Raw genomic sequence first — 15,302 nt, forward strand, 5'->3', positions numbered from 1 at the left:
AAGTGAACATGTAAAAATTCCCTATTTACTAAATGAATAGGTGAAATCTATCATTTTCCCGCCAAAAACCATATTCTCAAAAAAAGGAAATTAATGATAATTATGTTCATTCACTAAATAAGGAAACTTACAATTACAATTTAATTCATCTATTATATTTTCATCAAAATTATTTTTTTCATCAAATTATATTATTTTCATTAAACTCTAAATTATATTATTTTAATTAAAATAAAAAATTTGATATAAAACAGTAAATTGCTAAATCTTTTATTAATCCTATTATTAGATGATGAGTTGACCCATATTCTGTATAAAACGATCGTTGTTATTACTTTCGTGACAAAGAAAATTGAAAAAAAAAATATAAATTGAAACTCAATAGTTTTATGCTATAAAAATATTTTCATCAGAATATATTTCAACTCATTACTAAATTCTCTTAACTAATTTTTAGTTCTAACTTTTATTTGTCCAAGCAAAATATAATGAGAACAAATATTAACAATTACAAGGTATCAATATTATAAAAATAATTTTATAAAAATATTAAACTTTAAATACCGTTCATATAATGGACGGGGTCTAAACTAGTGATGCATTAAGAGCAAAGATAATAAATAGTAAGACTTCAATGCTCTTTTTGAAATAAATCTCATGTTTTATAATTAAAATATGTTTAGAAGGAATGTAGTATACTATAGACGTATAGAGAATTAGACATGAGCTTTGTTTGTTGGAAAGTGATATGGACTTGCATACTAACGTCTTGTATTGCTATACGGCTATACCTTAAACTCGTTGTACATAACCTCGTTTTACATGGTTCTTATTTGTTCATTTCTACTTAATTTTCAGGTGGTTCATCATCCAAAAACTACTGTGAGGAATTATCTTTAAATTTAGCCTAGGTACATTTGATTCCTGGTTCCACCCTATGAAGGTTGCGCCTAACGCGAAAATATCATACTAATGAGTTGCCTAGGATAAAATAGCGCTTAGTAAATCATACAACTAAAGCAAAGAAATTTCATAATATTCAACACCACCGTCTGATCCTCTGAAATATGCTCCAATATGTCAAGTTCTGAGACAAGATGATGATGGACATGACGGTTTGATTACAAGACACGGGGAAACACAACAGTTGGATGTCCAGCTGAAAATGAAGATTAAACTAGAACACAACGGTATCTAACATGGTCCCCAAGGTCTGAACAATGTTAGAGGACATCAAGTTGGAGACGTGTTCTTCGAGATGCTTCTTTGCATCTTGTCTTCCCACATTAGCAATCGCTAGCTTCTCAGGAGGCAACTCATCCTCTTCCTGGACGGCTTTGTTATACTTGATGGCTAAGCTCAACATTTCCTGCATATTTCTTTTTGTGTAGGTTCAGCAACATCTTCTCCTCAAGTTCATTCTTCCTGTAGTTAATTGCTATGGAGTAATAATGTCTGTTCAACCCTAAATCTATATAGGGTTGAGATCCTATGAGAACTCTCTTCCCATGAGAACCATGAGAACCCCATGTTCAGAACTTTTGTACCAAAAGTACAATAATATTATACTAAAGGTTCAGAACCTTTATACCAAAGATACATGGGTTTTTTTGGCCCTCCTTGCCAATGAACATGTGTAAAACCGTCTTAAACAAATATTTTATGATAAATTTGAGATTTTTTATCATCTTCAAATAAATCATTTTGGAAGAACGGAAATAATTAAACATTAGAAGAAGCATTTCAGTTGTAGTCTTAAAACGAGAATCCTGATGAGTCATCAAATTGAATTGATATATATTGTTTCTGCTTGTACCAAACACCACAAATGTCATGACAACAACAATTCCTACAAAAGCACGCAGTGATGACACCTCCACCGATATTAAGGTAGATGAGAACTAAGGCGACACAGAGTTGGAAAGGAAGTTGCCAGATAGCGTGGATCTAAAGCATCATATCAGAGAGCTGCTAACTGTCAACAACCATGTAGTTGACAGTCTGTCCAACTCCGTGAGCCTGCCTAGCCGAGCATGATAGTTTTATCCCTTTCTTGTACAAATTAGTGACTAATAATGTCCGAATTAGCATTCCGAGTTTATGGGAATTGAAGTTGAACTGATGGGTAGTGAGGACTTCTATGGACTTGGCAAGTAGTAGAAAAATCACCAAGTAATGCAGTGGATGCGAATTCATTCCAGAAGCAACTTAGCAGTGTGACAGCAACAAGGTTCCTGCAATTTTCAGATTTGTTGGGCCACTTGGAATCAAAGTGGTCGGAAATACTCTCAGCTTTATGTTGCGGTGATAGGCTAGGAACATCTTGAGAAGTGAGAGGTGTTTTATAATCTTTACTAAGTAAATAATTCATTCATAGCCAAAATGCTTTGGATAGCGAAGCATCTGCAAAGCAAGAGACTTTGTTGGTGTCGACAAGCAGTTCACGTAACGACATTTCACCACTTTGCAGTGAATTGTGAATGTATGAACTTGGAATGTAGCATCTTAAAGTTTTTGAACATTCGGTATAAAAGTTCTGAACATGAGGTTCTCATGGTTCTCATGTGAAAGGGGTTCTCATAGGATCCTAAATTTATATATATATATATATATATATATAGGCAAGATCCGGTGAGTTTGCCACTTTTCGTGAGTTACCCCCGCGTATATATACAATTGATTAACAAATTAAAATTAATTGCTCACACAAACAATTCATCGTCGCATACCTCCTTCTCCACTATTCTCTCCTTTCTCTCTCGTTACAAAAAAAAAACATCAACAAAATCAATCAAAATCTTTCAGATTCATCAACAATCTCATAAATTCTTCCCAATTTTTTTGTGATTTCAATCGATTACAGCAAATTCGTTCACAAATTCAATTACTTTAATTGAAACGATCAGTTTTTTCTTCAATTCATAATGAAATTTCGGAAAACCCTAACATATCAAATCAAAACGAAGGTATGAATATGTTACGATTTCGTAGCTAATAATCGAATATCAGTGATTTTCGTAGCTATTGGAGAATAAAAAAAACAAATACTAATCATATTTTTGTATTCTTTTTTTCCGCGATTTTCTTTAAAAACAAGATGAGAATAAAAAATACTCATCAGATTTCTGTCTTTTTACGATTTCATGATTAATAACATTAGTAAAGAACGAATTCAACAGAAAATTTGTTGTTTATAACAAATTCTGATAAGATTTCATTATTTTTTGTAATTTGCAGGTGGAATGACGTTGAATTGAACAGGGATAATTGATGCTCAATGGAATAATTGACGTCGCGTAATAGAATAACTGATGTTGTATGATAGAATAATTACGTTATAATAACAAAATAACTTGTTTACTGAGAATAATGTTCTCTGGTATGTATAGTTATTTTAATGTAGAAACTCAGTTATTGTAATAAGGAAACGTAGTTATTTTATAGTTAACTCAGTTGTTTACTGAGAATAATGTTCTCTGATATAGATAGTTATTCTAATGTAAAAACTCAGTTATTGTAATGTATAACTCATGTTATTGTATTGAGCTGCAACTCAAATATAGTCAATTTTCTGCAACTCTGGTATTTGTAGTTATTGTAATGTAGAGACACCGTTATTATAATGAATAAAGTCAGTTATTCTATATGTGATTCAGTTATTCACTCGTCAGTTATAGTTATTTTACAATCAAGTTATTTTACAATCCAATTACTTTTTGGGTGTTATGTTAAGTTATATTCTGCTTTTTGATGATTTGCAGGTTGAATCATGATAGCGCGGATAATTGACATTCAACGGAAAATTTTGTGTATATACTTGGTCATTTTTTTGTTAGTTATCATCTTGTTAAATTGAATAACTCGGTTATTGTAATGTAGAAACTCAACTATTGTAATGTAGAAAACTCAGTTATTGTAATATAGGAAGTCTGGTATTTGTACTTAGTCCAGTGTAGAACTCAGTTATTGTAATGTAAGAACTCAATTATTGTAATGTAAAACTCTGGTATTTGTAGTTATTGTAATGTAAAAACTCAGTTATTGTAATGAGTAAATCGTGTTATTGTATTGAGAAGAAACTCAAATATATTCAAATTTCTATCTTGTGCTTGTTTTTATCTTGTTTAATTGCATAACTAGTCATTCTCGTTCAATCAATAATTGAGATTGGAATGCATTAGCAAAATCTGAAAAATGAAATAATAATATATAGCATGGTTAAAAAAACCACTTACTTTGATTATATAACTATTTTGTTTACAACACATTACACTTAAACATCTCCAACAAGTTATATCTAAGCATTTCAAATAATACATCTAACAATAGTAACATCACAAATATTACATATATTTATCTCTAATACAACGTTTAAAAGTATTTCTTCCAACGAGAACCGTGTTTTGCCGTTGTTTTCACGTTTCTTCCACCGATATTTTTTCCCAACGAGAACCATGTCTTGCCTATTGATGAGGATTGAACCAGCAGGCAACAAAAGCTCACTGAAAGAAATAAAAACAAAAATGGGGTAAGCTACAAATAACCATGTAACTGATATACAATAACTACCTATAAGTATTGAAATAACCGTAAAACCACTATAAAATAATCGCATATTTTACAGAAATAAAGCATAGTATTATAACCGACTACAAGCATATTATATAAGGCCACAATAATAACTCCAAATTGAAATAACTAAGTTAAACAATATAATAATTGAGATGTAATATTATTATAATCAACTTAAACAAATTATATAAGAAGACACCATCTTACAACAATTCTTATTTGAAACAACTAAGTGAAATAATACAATAACTAAGTTTGAATAATACAATAACTCGGTTAAAGCAATACAATAACTATTAACAGAATATATTCTAACATAGCAAACAAGAAGTAACTACAAAATACAATAACTGAGTTTGAATAATACAATAACTCGGTTAAAGTAATACAATAGTTGTTATTAACAGATTAACCACAAAACCCTAGAAAATATCAAAGATACAAAAACGCAATTGAACTAAAAAAAATTACTCAAACACCTTACAACCAACATGAATATGTACAAAATCATTTAGAATTTTCATATCAAACTCAAAACTCTATAAATTATTGGAAAAAAAGAGAGAACAAGTAATTTAACAACAAAAACATAAGTACAAACGAATATACAACGAATTAACGAAAATAAAACGGATATTAGATAAGAGCGATAATGAAAACACACAAATCAGATCTAGAAAAACAAAATTAGTACTTACCTATAGTAAAACCGAAGAGAAATACAAGGATGAAGCGAAAGAGACGATGAAATCTCGTTAATTGATGATGAATTTGAATGATTTGTAGCCTGCAGGCTGCAACTTGAGAGAATTTCATGAAGATTGAATTTAATAATTTATACGTATTCTTTTTTTGTTGTTCTGAATTTTTAGATGTGGAAGGAGGAGAGAGAGTGATTTTTTCTAATAATGAGGGAGATTGAGAGAAAAGTGGGTTTTTATAGGTTGAGTAAGATTTAATCTTAGCCATCCATCTTAGATTAGATCAATGGTCTAGATTCAGAGGGGTAACTCACCAATAATGACACAACTCATATGATCCTACTTCTATATATATATATATATATATATATATATATATATATATAGAATTAGGATCACATGAGTCCACCCTATCTTTTTGAGTCCGTGAGTCCATGATAAATATCACACGTTATATTAACTAATATCACAGCTTACAGTATTACACGTTATACTAAACAATATCACAGCTGGAAAAAAATTTCGAAAAAAAAAAAATTCGAAAATAAAAAATTCGAAAAAAAAAATTTATTTTGAAAAAAAAAATTTCGTGATATTGTTTTGTATAGTGCGTGATATTGTTTTATGGACTCATGGACTCAAATATTTAGGTGGACTCACCTAGGATCCCACCTCTTATATATATATATATATATATATATATATATATATATATATATATATATATATATATATATATATATATATATATATATAGAATTAGGATCACATGAGTCCACCCTATCTTTTTGAGTCCGTGAGTCCATGATACAATATCACACGTTATATTAAACAATATCACATCTTATACTCCAAAAAAAAATCGTGATATTGTTTTGTAATATAATATCACCCGTTATGCTACACAATATCACAGCTTACAGTATCACACGTTATACTAAACAATATCACAGTTGAAAAAAAAATTCAAAAAAAAAATAGTGATATTGTTTTGTAATACAATATCACACGTTATACTAAACAATATCACAGCCTACACAAAAAAAAAACTTTTTCGAAAAAAAAAAAATTTGAAATTTTTTTTTTTCAAAAAAAAAATTTTCGAAAAAAAAAATTAATTAAAAAAATTGAAAAAAAAAATTCGTGATATTGTTTTGTATAGTGCGTGATATTGTTTTATGGACTCATGGACTCAAATATATAGGTGGACTCATAGGATCTTATATATATATATATATATATATATATATATATATATATATATATATATATATAGTGATAAGTTCTTCTAAGTCCCTTCCATCAATTGAGTCCCTAAGTCCTTCTAAGGGCCTTTGGATGAAGGGAATCAATGGGTGAGATTAGATCTCAATGGATGGCCACAAATCAATCTCCCTTAATTAGTTCCTCAATTCAATTAAGTTCTTCAATAATCCATTCATCCCCTCATTATCACACAACCCTCCTCTCTCTCTATAATCTCAAATCCTCTCATTTTTCTCCCATAAAAAAAACCCAAAAATTTACCCCATAAAAAAAACCCAAAACTGAAAAAAAAAAAAAAAAAAAAAAAAACCTCTCCTCCACCTACTCTCCTCCACCACCGCACTTCCTCCACCTTCTCCTCTCCTCGACGGCCTCCCACTACCGCCACTACCCACCACCGCACCTCCTCTCACATGCCACTACCCGCGCCAACCACCACCTCCCCTCACCCCGCCTCTTCTAACCCGAGATCCAGCCACCACCTTCCCGTTTTTCTTTATCCCACCACCCTAGATCGTTTTTTTTTAAGATCTATTTTTTTTTTTATAAGTTTTGATGGTGGTCAGAGGTGTTATTGTTGGATCCCACCACTAAATCTCCTTTTTTTAAGATCCCACCACTAAATCTCGTTTTTCTTAAGTTAAGATCTATTATTTTCGGTGATGGTTTTATTGTTGGATGTCGGTGATGTACTCGTTTTTTTCAGATTTAGTTTCACTTTATTTTTTCTTTTTTTTTTGGTTTGTTTTGATTTTCGGTTTGTTGGTATTTTGGTAGTGTTATTATAAATTATGTTTTGATTTTAATATTATACTCGTTTTTTCAGATCTAGTTTCACAGAAACACAGTTATAATCTTGCTTATTTCTTAACTTGGACGCTAATATACAAATGTGATGCTTACTCTTGAGTTGTTTCGACAGCTTGCAATCTTTTTTTTCTCAAATTGTTTAATATGTTGTATAAATCAGGTAAGAGTTTTGTAAAGAATATAATCTAATACCTTCTTCAACAATAGTAAGAAGTAAGGGTGTTATACCATGTATCAAATTGTTATTTTGTTCGGTTGTTCACTACAAGCTTAATATCATTCTAATACGTTAAGCATTGTCTAGTTTCAAATCTCTTATTATTATTTTTTTCAGATTTTTTTTTCAAATCTCGTTTTTTCGTGTAATATACTTTTATTTTAATGTTAGATCTATAAAGGTTGGTGGTATTGGAGTGTTGTGTATTTTTTTTTTTCTAATTACACTTTTTCTTGTTGAAATTACACTTTTTCCTGTTAAAATTACACTTTTTTCTGTTAAAATTACACTTTTTCTTGTTGGAATTACACTTTTTCTTGTTACAATTACACTTTTTCTTCTTACAATTACACTTTTTATGTTAAAATTACACTCAATTCTGTTACAATTACACTTTTTCCTGTTAAAATTACACTTTTTCTTGTTACAATTACACTTTTTCTGTCACAATTACACTTTTTCTTCTTACAATTACACTTTTTTTGTTACAATTACACTTTTTATGTTAAAATTACACTCAATTATGTTACAATTACACTTTTTCCTGTTAAAATTACACTTTTTCTTGTTGGAATTACATTTTTTTCCTTTAAAAATACATCTTTCTACTTCCAAATTACACTTTTTTCGGTTAAAATTACACTTTTTCCTGTAAAAATTACACTTATCTCTATTAATGACTAAAGTTACACTCTTGGACTAAAGTTAGACAGACTAATTTGGACTATTTGAACAATTTGGACTAACTAATTTGGACAATTTGGACAATATGGACTAACTAATTTGGACTATTTGGACTATTTGGACGAACTAATGGAGTTTACGACTAAATTGAATACAATGTTTACAACTAAATTTGGACTAAAATTATACAATTTTGGACTAAAAATACATTTTTGGACTAAAAATACACTATTTACGAATAATTTTGAACTAATAATACACTATTTACGACTAAATTTAGAGTAAAATTACACAATTAGAACTAAAGTTACACAATTCATTTATTTTGAGTCATTTAGATTGTGCAATTCCAATCATTGTCCACTAAAGTGTAACTTAGTAAATTGATAGTGTGTGTATCTTACATCATTTTATGAGTGTAATTTTAGTCCACAAAAGTGTAATTTTAGTCCAAAAAAGTGTAATTTTAGTCTACAAATGTGTAACTTTAATCCACAAATGTATAAATTTAGTCTACAAAAGTGTAATTTTAGTCCACGGAAGTGTAATTTTAGTCCATAAAAGTGTAATGTTAATCCAAATGTATAACTATAGTCCAAATTTGTGTATCTTTAGTCCAAATTGTGTAATTTTAGTCCAAATTTTTGTAACTTCAGTCCAAATTGTTCTAACTTTAGTCCAAAAGCGTAACTTTAGTCATTGAGAAGATAACCTTGGTAGAGATAAATGTAACTTTAATGAAGACAAGTGTAATTTTAAAGGAAAAAAGTGTAATTTTAACAGAAAAAAGTGTAATTTTAACCCGAAAAAAAAGTGTAATTTTAACAGAAAAAAGTGTAATTTTAACGGAAAAAAGTGTACTTTTAAGAAGGAAAAAACTGTGATTTTAACAAAAAAAAAGTGTAATTTTAACGGAAAAAAGTGTAATTTTAACGGAAAAAAGTATAATTTTAACCGATAAAGTAATTTTAATAGATCCTAAATCACACAATACCAAAAGAAAATTTTAAATACGAAATTTGGCAAATATATATAACAAGACGAATATTAACAAAGTGATATCAACAAGAAAAAAGTAAAAAATGAGATTTCATAACTAATAGATTTAGTACTATAATTTTAACCGGAAAAAAAGTGTAATTTTAACACAAAAAAATGTAATTTTAACGGAAAAAAGTGTATTTTTAACAAGGAAAAAACTGTGATTTTAACGGAAAAAAGTGTAATTTTAACGGAAAAAAGTGTAATTTTAACCGATAAAGTAATTTTAATAGATCCTAAATCACACAATACCAAAAGAAAATTTTAAATACGAAATTTGGCAAATATATAACAAGACGAATATTAACAAAGTGATATCAACAAGAAAAAAGTAAAAAATGAGATTTCATAACTAATAGATTTAGTACTAAAATCAAACTATAATTTGTAAGAATGTCAATTACCGGAAAAAAAAAGACCAAAACATAAAAATTGGAAGAAAAAAAAAATACGGAAATGAAAAAAAAAAACGGGTCATGAAAATTGATCTATTTTAGTAGATCTAAGATTAAAATAAAAAAAAACTCACAAATTTGAAACAATATTATATAGCAAGACGATATAAGGAGAAAAAAAAATAAAAAAAAAAAAGAACACCCAAACATCAAGTTTTTTTAAAAAAAAAAAAAAAAAAAAAATGAATGGAGGGAGGCGGCGACGGCGGTGGTGGTGGTGGCGGTGCGGTTGGCGTGGTGGTTTCCGGTGGGTGGTGGTAGGTGGATGGTGAATGAGGAAAAGATGAGTAAATGATTTATTTGGATTTTTTGGGTTTTTTATTTGTTTGGTTTTTTGGGTTTTTTTTTTTCCTTGGTTTTTTTGGAGAGAATATGGAGAAGTGAGATATAGAGAGAGAATGAGGAGATGTGATAATGAGTTGGTGAATGAAAGATGAGGAGGATTAATGTAGTTAATGAGAAAATTAGAGGGAGATGGACAAATTAGAGCATTAACCTTAATTTTTTGGTTCTCATCTAAGCCCTCCATTTCCAAGATCCAAAGGCTCACAATGAGACTTATGGACTCAAATGTAAGAGGTGGACTCATTTGATCTTATTACTATATATATATATACGCTGGCATCCAGATATACACATTCACTCGCCTGAATTGAGGGTTTGTTAAGGTGCCCAAGGTTGGATGTCGTTTGACGAGGTTCTTGACCAAGCATCATGGTTTGGGGGTTGATCAGACGGAAGGCATCAATTACTACTTTGCCCTTGACACTCTGTATGGGATATACCACCACGGCAACAGCTCTCTGATTTAGAGCTTCAAAACTCTGCAATATTAATGTAGTTTGATAGATTAAAACCTAATCAACCAAGTACATATCAATGCATCAAGTATTTGGCAAACAGATCATGCTCCACGCCTGTTATTTTGAAAAGCCTAATCAACCAAATACAGAAAAAAGACTGTAGATAACGAAGATGAAGTACAACAGAATAGATATAATATACCAGTTGGCCTGGATATTAGTTTAAGTTAAATGTGCCTGTCTAGTACCAAAGAAGTGCGTTACATTATTTGCATTTTCCCTTAAAATTAATGGTACACGGACTGTAAGTCGATTTCGTCAATCACCACATTTATCAGGCACAGTCGCATAGTCGCTAACTACGCTAAGAAATATTATTTGTTCTATATCCCCTCAACAAATATTGAATAATAAACAATTAATCGGGACAAAGGAAGTACTATATATTAAGTTGTAAGCTCAGATGGAATTGAAGCTGTTATGCAGCATTACTTCTTTTTTACTAAGTGAAGTATTTAAGCTAAACTTTTAAAATTTATATCAATGATACTGATATTTTGGGGTCCAAAAACCATTCATAAGAACAAATCTTCCCATCACCATTTTACCTTGGGATTTAAGATTTCAGACTATGTTGGTCCTTGGGTTTGATTAAGCTAGCGCTAAATTTGATTGTCTTAACTCGCATTTGATAGGAATCATCAAAGGTTATGCTATCATACTGCACAAACAACTGTACTAAAAAACCGGTCTTAAAAGGCACTGCACACAAACACACCAGTAAAAAACCGGTGTTAGCAAAATTGGATAGAAAACACAATCTCTCTCTCCAAAGTTTTAGTGCCAGTTGAAAGAGTAACACATAAGTATTTCCAGTTGGTATTTCTCATCCTAGTTATTCATCTTCTTGAATTTTGCTATCATTCAAATGCGACAACAGTACAAGTATTCGATCATCCACAACTATAATGTCTTCATACAGTGCAATTCATAAAATTCTATGTAATACTTATGACACCAGTTTTTTCATTCTACAATTTTAAAAATGAAAGCAAAAATGCAATTAGGAAATTGATCAACTTGTAGCAATGTAGACAATTAACAGTTCAAGGCAACTAGATCAACAGAGCTACATTGATGTTCTATCTTACTGAATTCACCATGGATAAAACCAATATTACATCATAGGCCAAGTTTCGAAGCAAAGTCTTCACAAATATCTTTCAGATCGTCCAATTTTTCTTCAAACTCTGAAGTGCTGCAAGTGTTACTAGAGACCCCTTCCAGCCATACAAATGTCTCATCAATGGTTTCCTTTAGCTTCTTCTTCACAATAGAGCTTATTTTCGGCTTTTTACCAGTACTATGAAGTGCATCCCATATTTTGTTTGCATAATCCTCCAGCGCCATCTTAGCTTGCACCATCTTCTTGTGCTTTTCATCGTCAGCCTTGTACATTTCAGCCTCTTCTATGATTCTTTCAATTTCCTCCTTTGAAAGCCGACCATGGTGATTGATAATGGTTATTTGCTTCCTATCCCCTGTTACTGTTTCCTCAGCTGACACATTCAAAATGCCATCCACGTCGATGTCAAAGCAGACATCAAATTTGGTGCAACCTTTAGGCGCAGGAGGAAACCCAGAAAGCTTAAACTCGCCTAATAAGTTGTTGTCCTGAGCAATAGTTCTCTCTCCTTCATACACTTCAAAAACAACAGAAGTTGTGTTATCAAAAGCAGTGACATATATTTGATTCATCTTGGTTGGAATAGTTGTGTTCCTCGGAATAATAATCGACATTAGATCGCCAACAACACTTGTGCCAAGTGATAAAGGAGTGACATCTACCAGAACAATACCCTTATTGCTACTACCAACACCACTTAAGATAGCAGCATGCAAAGCAGCGCCATAAGCAACAGCCTCATCAGGATGAACGCTTTTACAGAGATCCTTCCCTTGGAACAAGTCCTGCAACATTTGCTGAATTTTGGGTATCCTAGATGACCCACCAACGAGGACAACATCATCGACATCACACCTCTCCATGTCAGCATCTAACAGGCATTGATCAACTGTATCCATACATTTTCTAAACAAATCCATGTTCAATTTCTCAAAACGAGCACGAGTGATTGTAGTACTGAAATCAATACCCTCATAAAGGCAATCAATATCAATGTCAGTTTGTGGAGATGATGACAGTACCCTTTTCGCTCTCTCTGAGGCATTTCTCAGTCTTCTAAGGGCTTTCGGATGCTTGCTAATATCCTTTTTGTGCTTCTTTTTGAACTCCTTAACACACTCTGTCACCACTCTGTTGTCGAAGTCAACTCCACCAAGGTGTGTGTCTCCACTTACGGCTTGAACTTTTATCTCACCCTTTTCTATAGCCACCAAAGACACATCAAATGTACCCCCTCCAAGGTCAAACACCAACACATTCTTTTTATTATTACCATTGTTTTGATTAATCTTCGTATCCAACCCATAAGCCATGGCAGCAGCTGTCGGCTCATTAATGATACGGACCACATTAAGCCCTGCAATTGTTCCAGCATCCTTGGTTGCTCGACGTTGTGAATCATTGAAGTATGCTGGCACAGTAATAATTGCATTTTTCACTGTGCCACCGAGGTAAGCCTCAGCGAAACTTTTCATCTTTGATAAAATCATAGCTGAAATCTCCTCCGGAGTGAATTTCTTCTCTTCATCCTTGTAATTGGCAACAATCAATGGCTTATCATCTTTGCCTGAACCAATCCCATCTATAACCTTAAATGGCCAGAGCTTAATGTCATCTTGAATGTTATCGTCACTGAATCGTCTTCCTATAAGCCTTTTCGCATCTGTCAAAAATCAACCATATTTCAAAACGATATATTCACCCCAACCCATTAACAACAGCAACAAGGACAATATATAACATTAACTACTGTGAACAAATTTTTTCATAAATTCACCATAACCAGTTAAAAGACAACTGTATTAAGATTCTAGCGACATGGAAGAATGAAACCCAATTCCTATAACAACTACGGAGTACCAAAGTATCAGTAAACAAGAATTATGGAATAAAGAGGAAGAAAAAGCAACAAACCGAAGATAGTATTAGCAGGATTCTTAGTAGCTTGATTAACAGCGGCTTCACCAATAAGACGGTCAGAGTCAGTGAAAGCAACACAAGAAGGAGTAGTACGGTTACCCTGGTCGTTAGGGATGATTTCGACACGATCATGTCGCCAAACTGCCACGCAGGAGTATGTGGTCCCTAGATCAATCCCTATCACTGGCCACTCCCCTCCTTTTATTGCCATTCTTTCTTCTTCCAACAGAAACTTGGTAGCAAGAGATGAAAAAACAGTTTTATGAGTTATGACTTTCTAGTTTCTATGAGTAATAGCTACTGCCTAGTTTTATAGTGGACACTGTACTGTAGAGTATTATACCAGTTAAATGTGCGCCTCTTTAGCTTCCTTTTTACATTATTACTCCGTAGCATTTTCCCATAAAAAAATTACGGAGTACTAAACGTTATAAGGAGCCAAGGAGGAATGTATGTAGATTTCGAGAACAGCGAAATTTAATACGGAGTAATTTATTAAGCACATTGATGCACATAAGGTTGGTTATTTGGACCGTTTATAAATCTTGCACCATTGCTTTTTTGTATTAGTGATATATCACCATTTTGGAAAACATAAGGTTGGCTATTTTGTATTAACCATATTGATTCAAATAAGGCAAATATCATCAATATTAACAGTCAAACAAATCAGAGATCCCCATATCAATCCTCACCTACAATCAAGGGAAAATGATTGTGTCTATATTGTAAAAATAGGGAGTGTATATTTTCATATCGTTGTAATTAGAGTAAATATTCTAACTGCCATCTACCTTGTATATCTATAAATATGTACCTCTTTTCATAATGATAATACAATTCACTTTACACACAATATTCAAGTCCTACATGGTATCAGGAGACCTTCATCGATCCGTACTCAACCGACAACCCACGCGCTCTCCATTCAACCACACCACACCCTTGCTTCCGCAACCCTTCTTCACCAACACCAACATCAACAATAACACCATGATCACAAACCTACGCAAACCATTGATATCCTTGAACAATCAGCCTGCCTCTAACCAAACCGAGGCAGCCACCAACACCCAAAACCACCCTACATCTAACCCGAACCCGAGACCCTTCAAAGGACGATGTCAATAGTGTCGTCAAACCGGTCATGTGACAGCAAACTGTCCACTATTCAGGAAACTCTTTCCGAATATATTGTTTCCCGAACCACTACCCAACCGTCAACACCAATATGCACCAATAGCTCACCTCGCCACCCGTGGTAGTTCCCAGTTGAACCCGAACTTTCTCCTCGACAGTGGGGCGTCCCATCATGTAATCCATGACTTAGACACCTTGACTTCTCATTCTCCCAATGACGGCCTTGATGATTTAATCATTGGCGACGGCTCCACCATCACCATTGCCAATACCGGTTCTTTTCATATGCAAAACCTCAAATTTAATAACGTTCTACATGTTCCCAAAATTTCATGTAATATTTTATCAATTTCTCAATTTCATGTAATTTAATAACCATTGTCATTCATGTAGTATTTCGAAGAGCAAAAAGCTCCCTTTTACTGTTTCATCACTGCATTCCGACGCACCAATCGACCTTCTCTTTTCGGACCTATGGACAAGCCCAGTCCTATCCCGAGACCACTA

General features: G+C 32.3%; 1 protein-coding gene across 1 annotated transcript; it reads right to left on the reverse strand.

The window, feature by feature from the left end:
- Positions 1-11,513: 11,513 nt before the first annotated feature.
- Positions 11,514-14,104, reverse strand: LOC141658715 (heat shock cognate 70 kDa protein-like). The gene is made up of 2 exons (XM_074465584.1): positions 13,650-14,104; positions 11,514-13,398 (listed from the first exon to the last, which is right to left on the reverse strand). Exons 1-2 carry the CDS (start codon positions 13,864-13,866, stop codon positions 11,732-11,734), a joined length of 1,884 nt encoding a protein of 627 aa, XP_074321685.1. The 5' UTR covers positions 13,867-14,104; the 3' UTR covers positions 11,514-11,731.
- Between the last annotated feature and the right edge of the window lie 1,198 nt (positions 14,105-15,302).

The sequence above is a fragment of the Silene latifolia genome, chromosome 6 (assembly GCF_048544455.1).
Source record: "Silene latifolia isolate original U9 population chromosome 6, ASM4854445v1, whole genome shotgun sequence".
Classification (NCBI taxonomy): Eukaryota; Viridiplantae; Streptophyta; class Magnoliopsida; order Caryophyllales; family Caryophyllaceae; genus Silene; species Silene latifolia.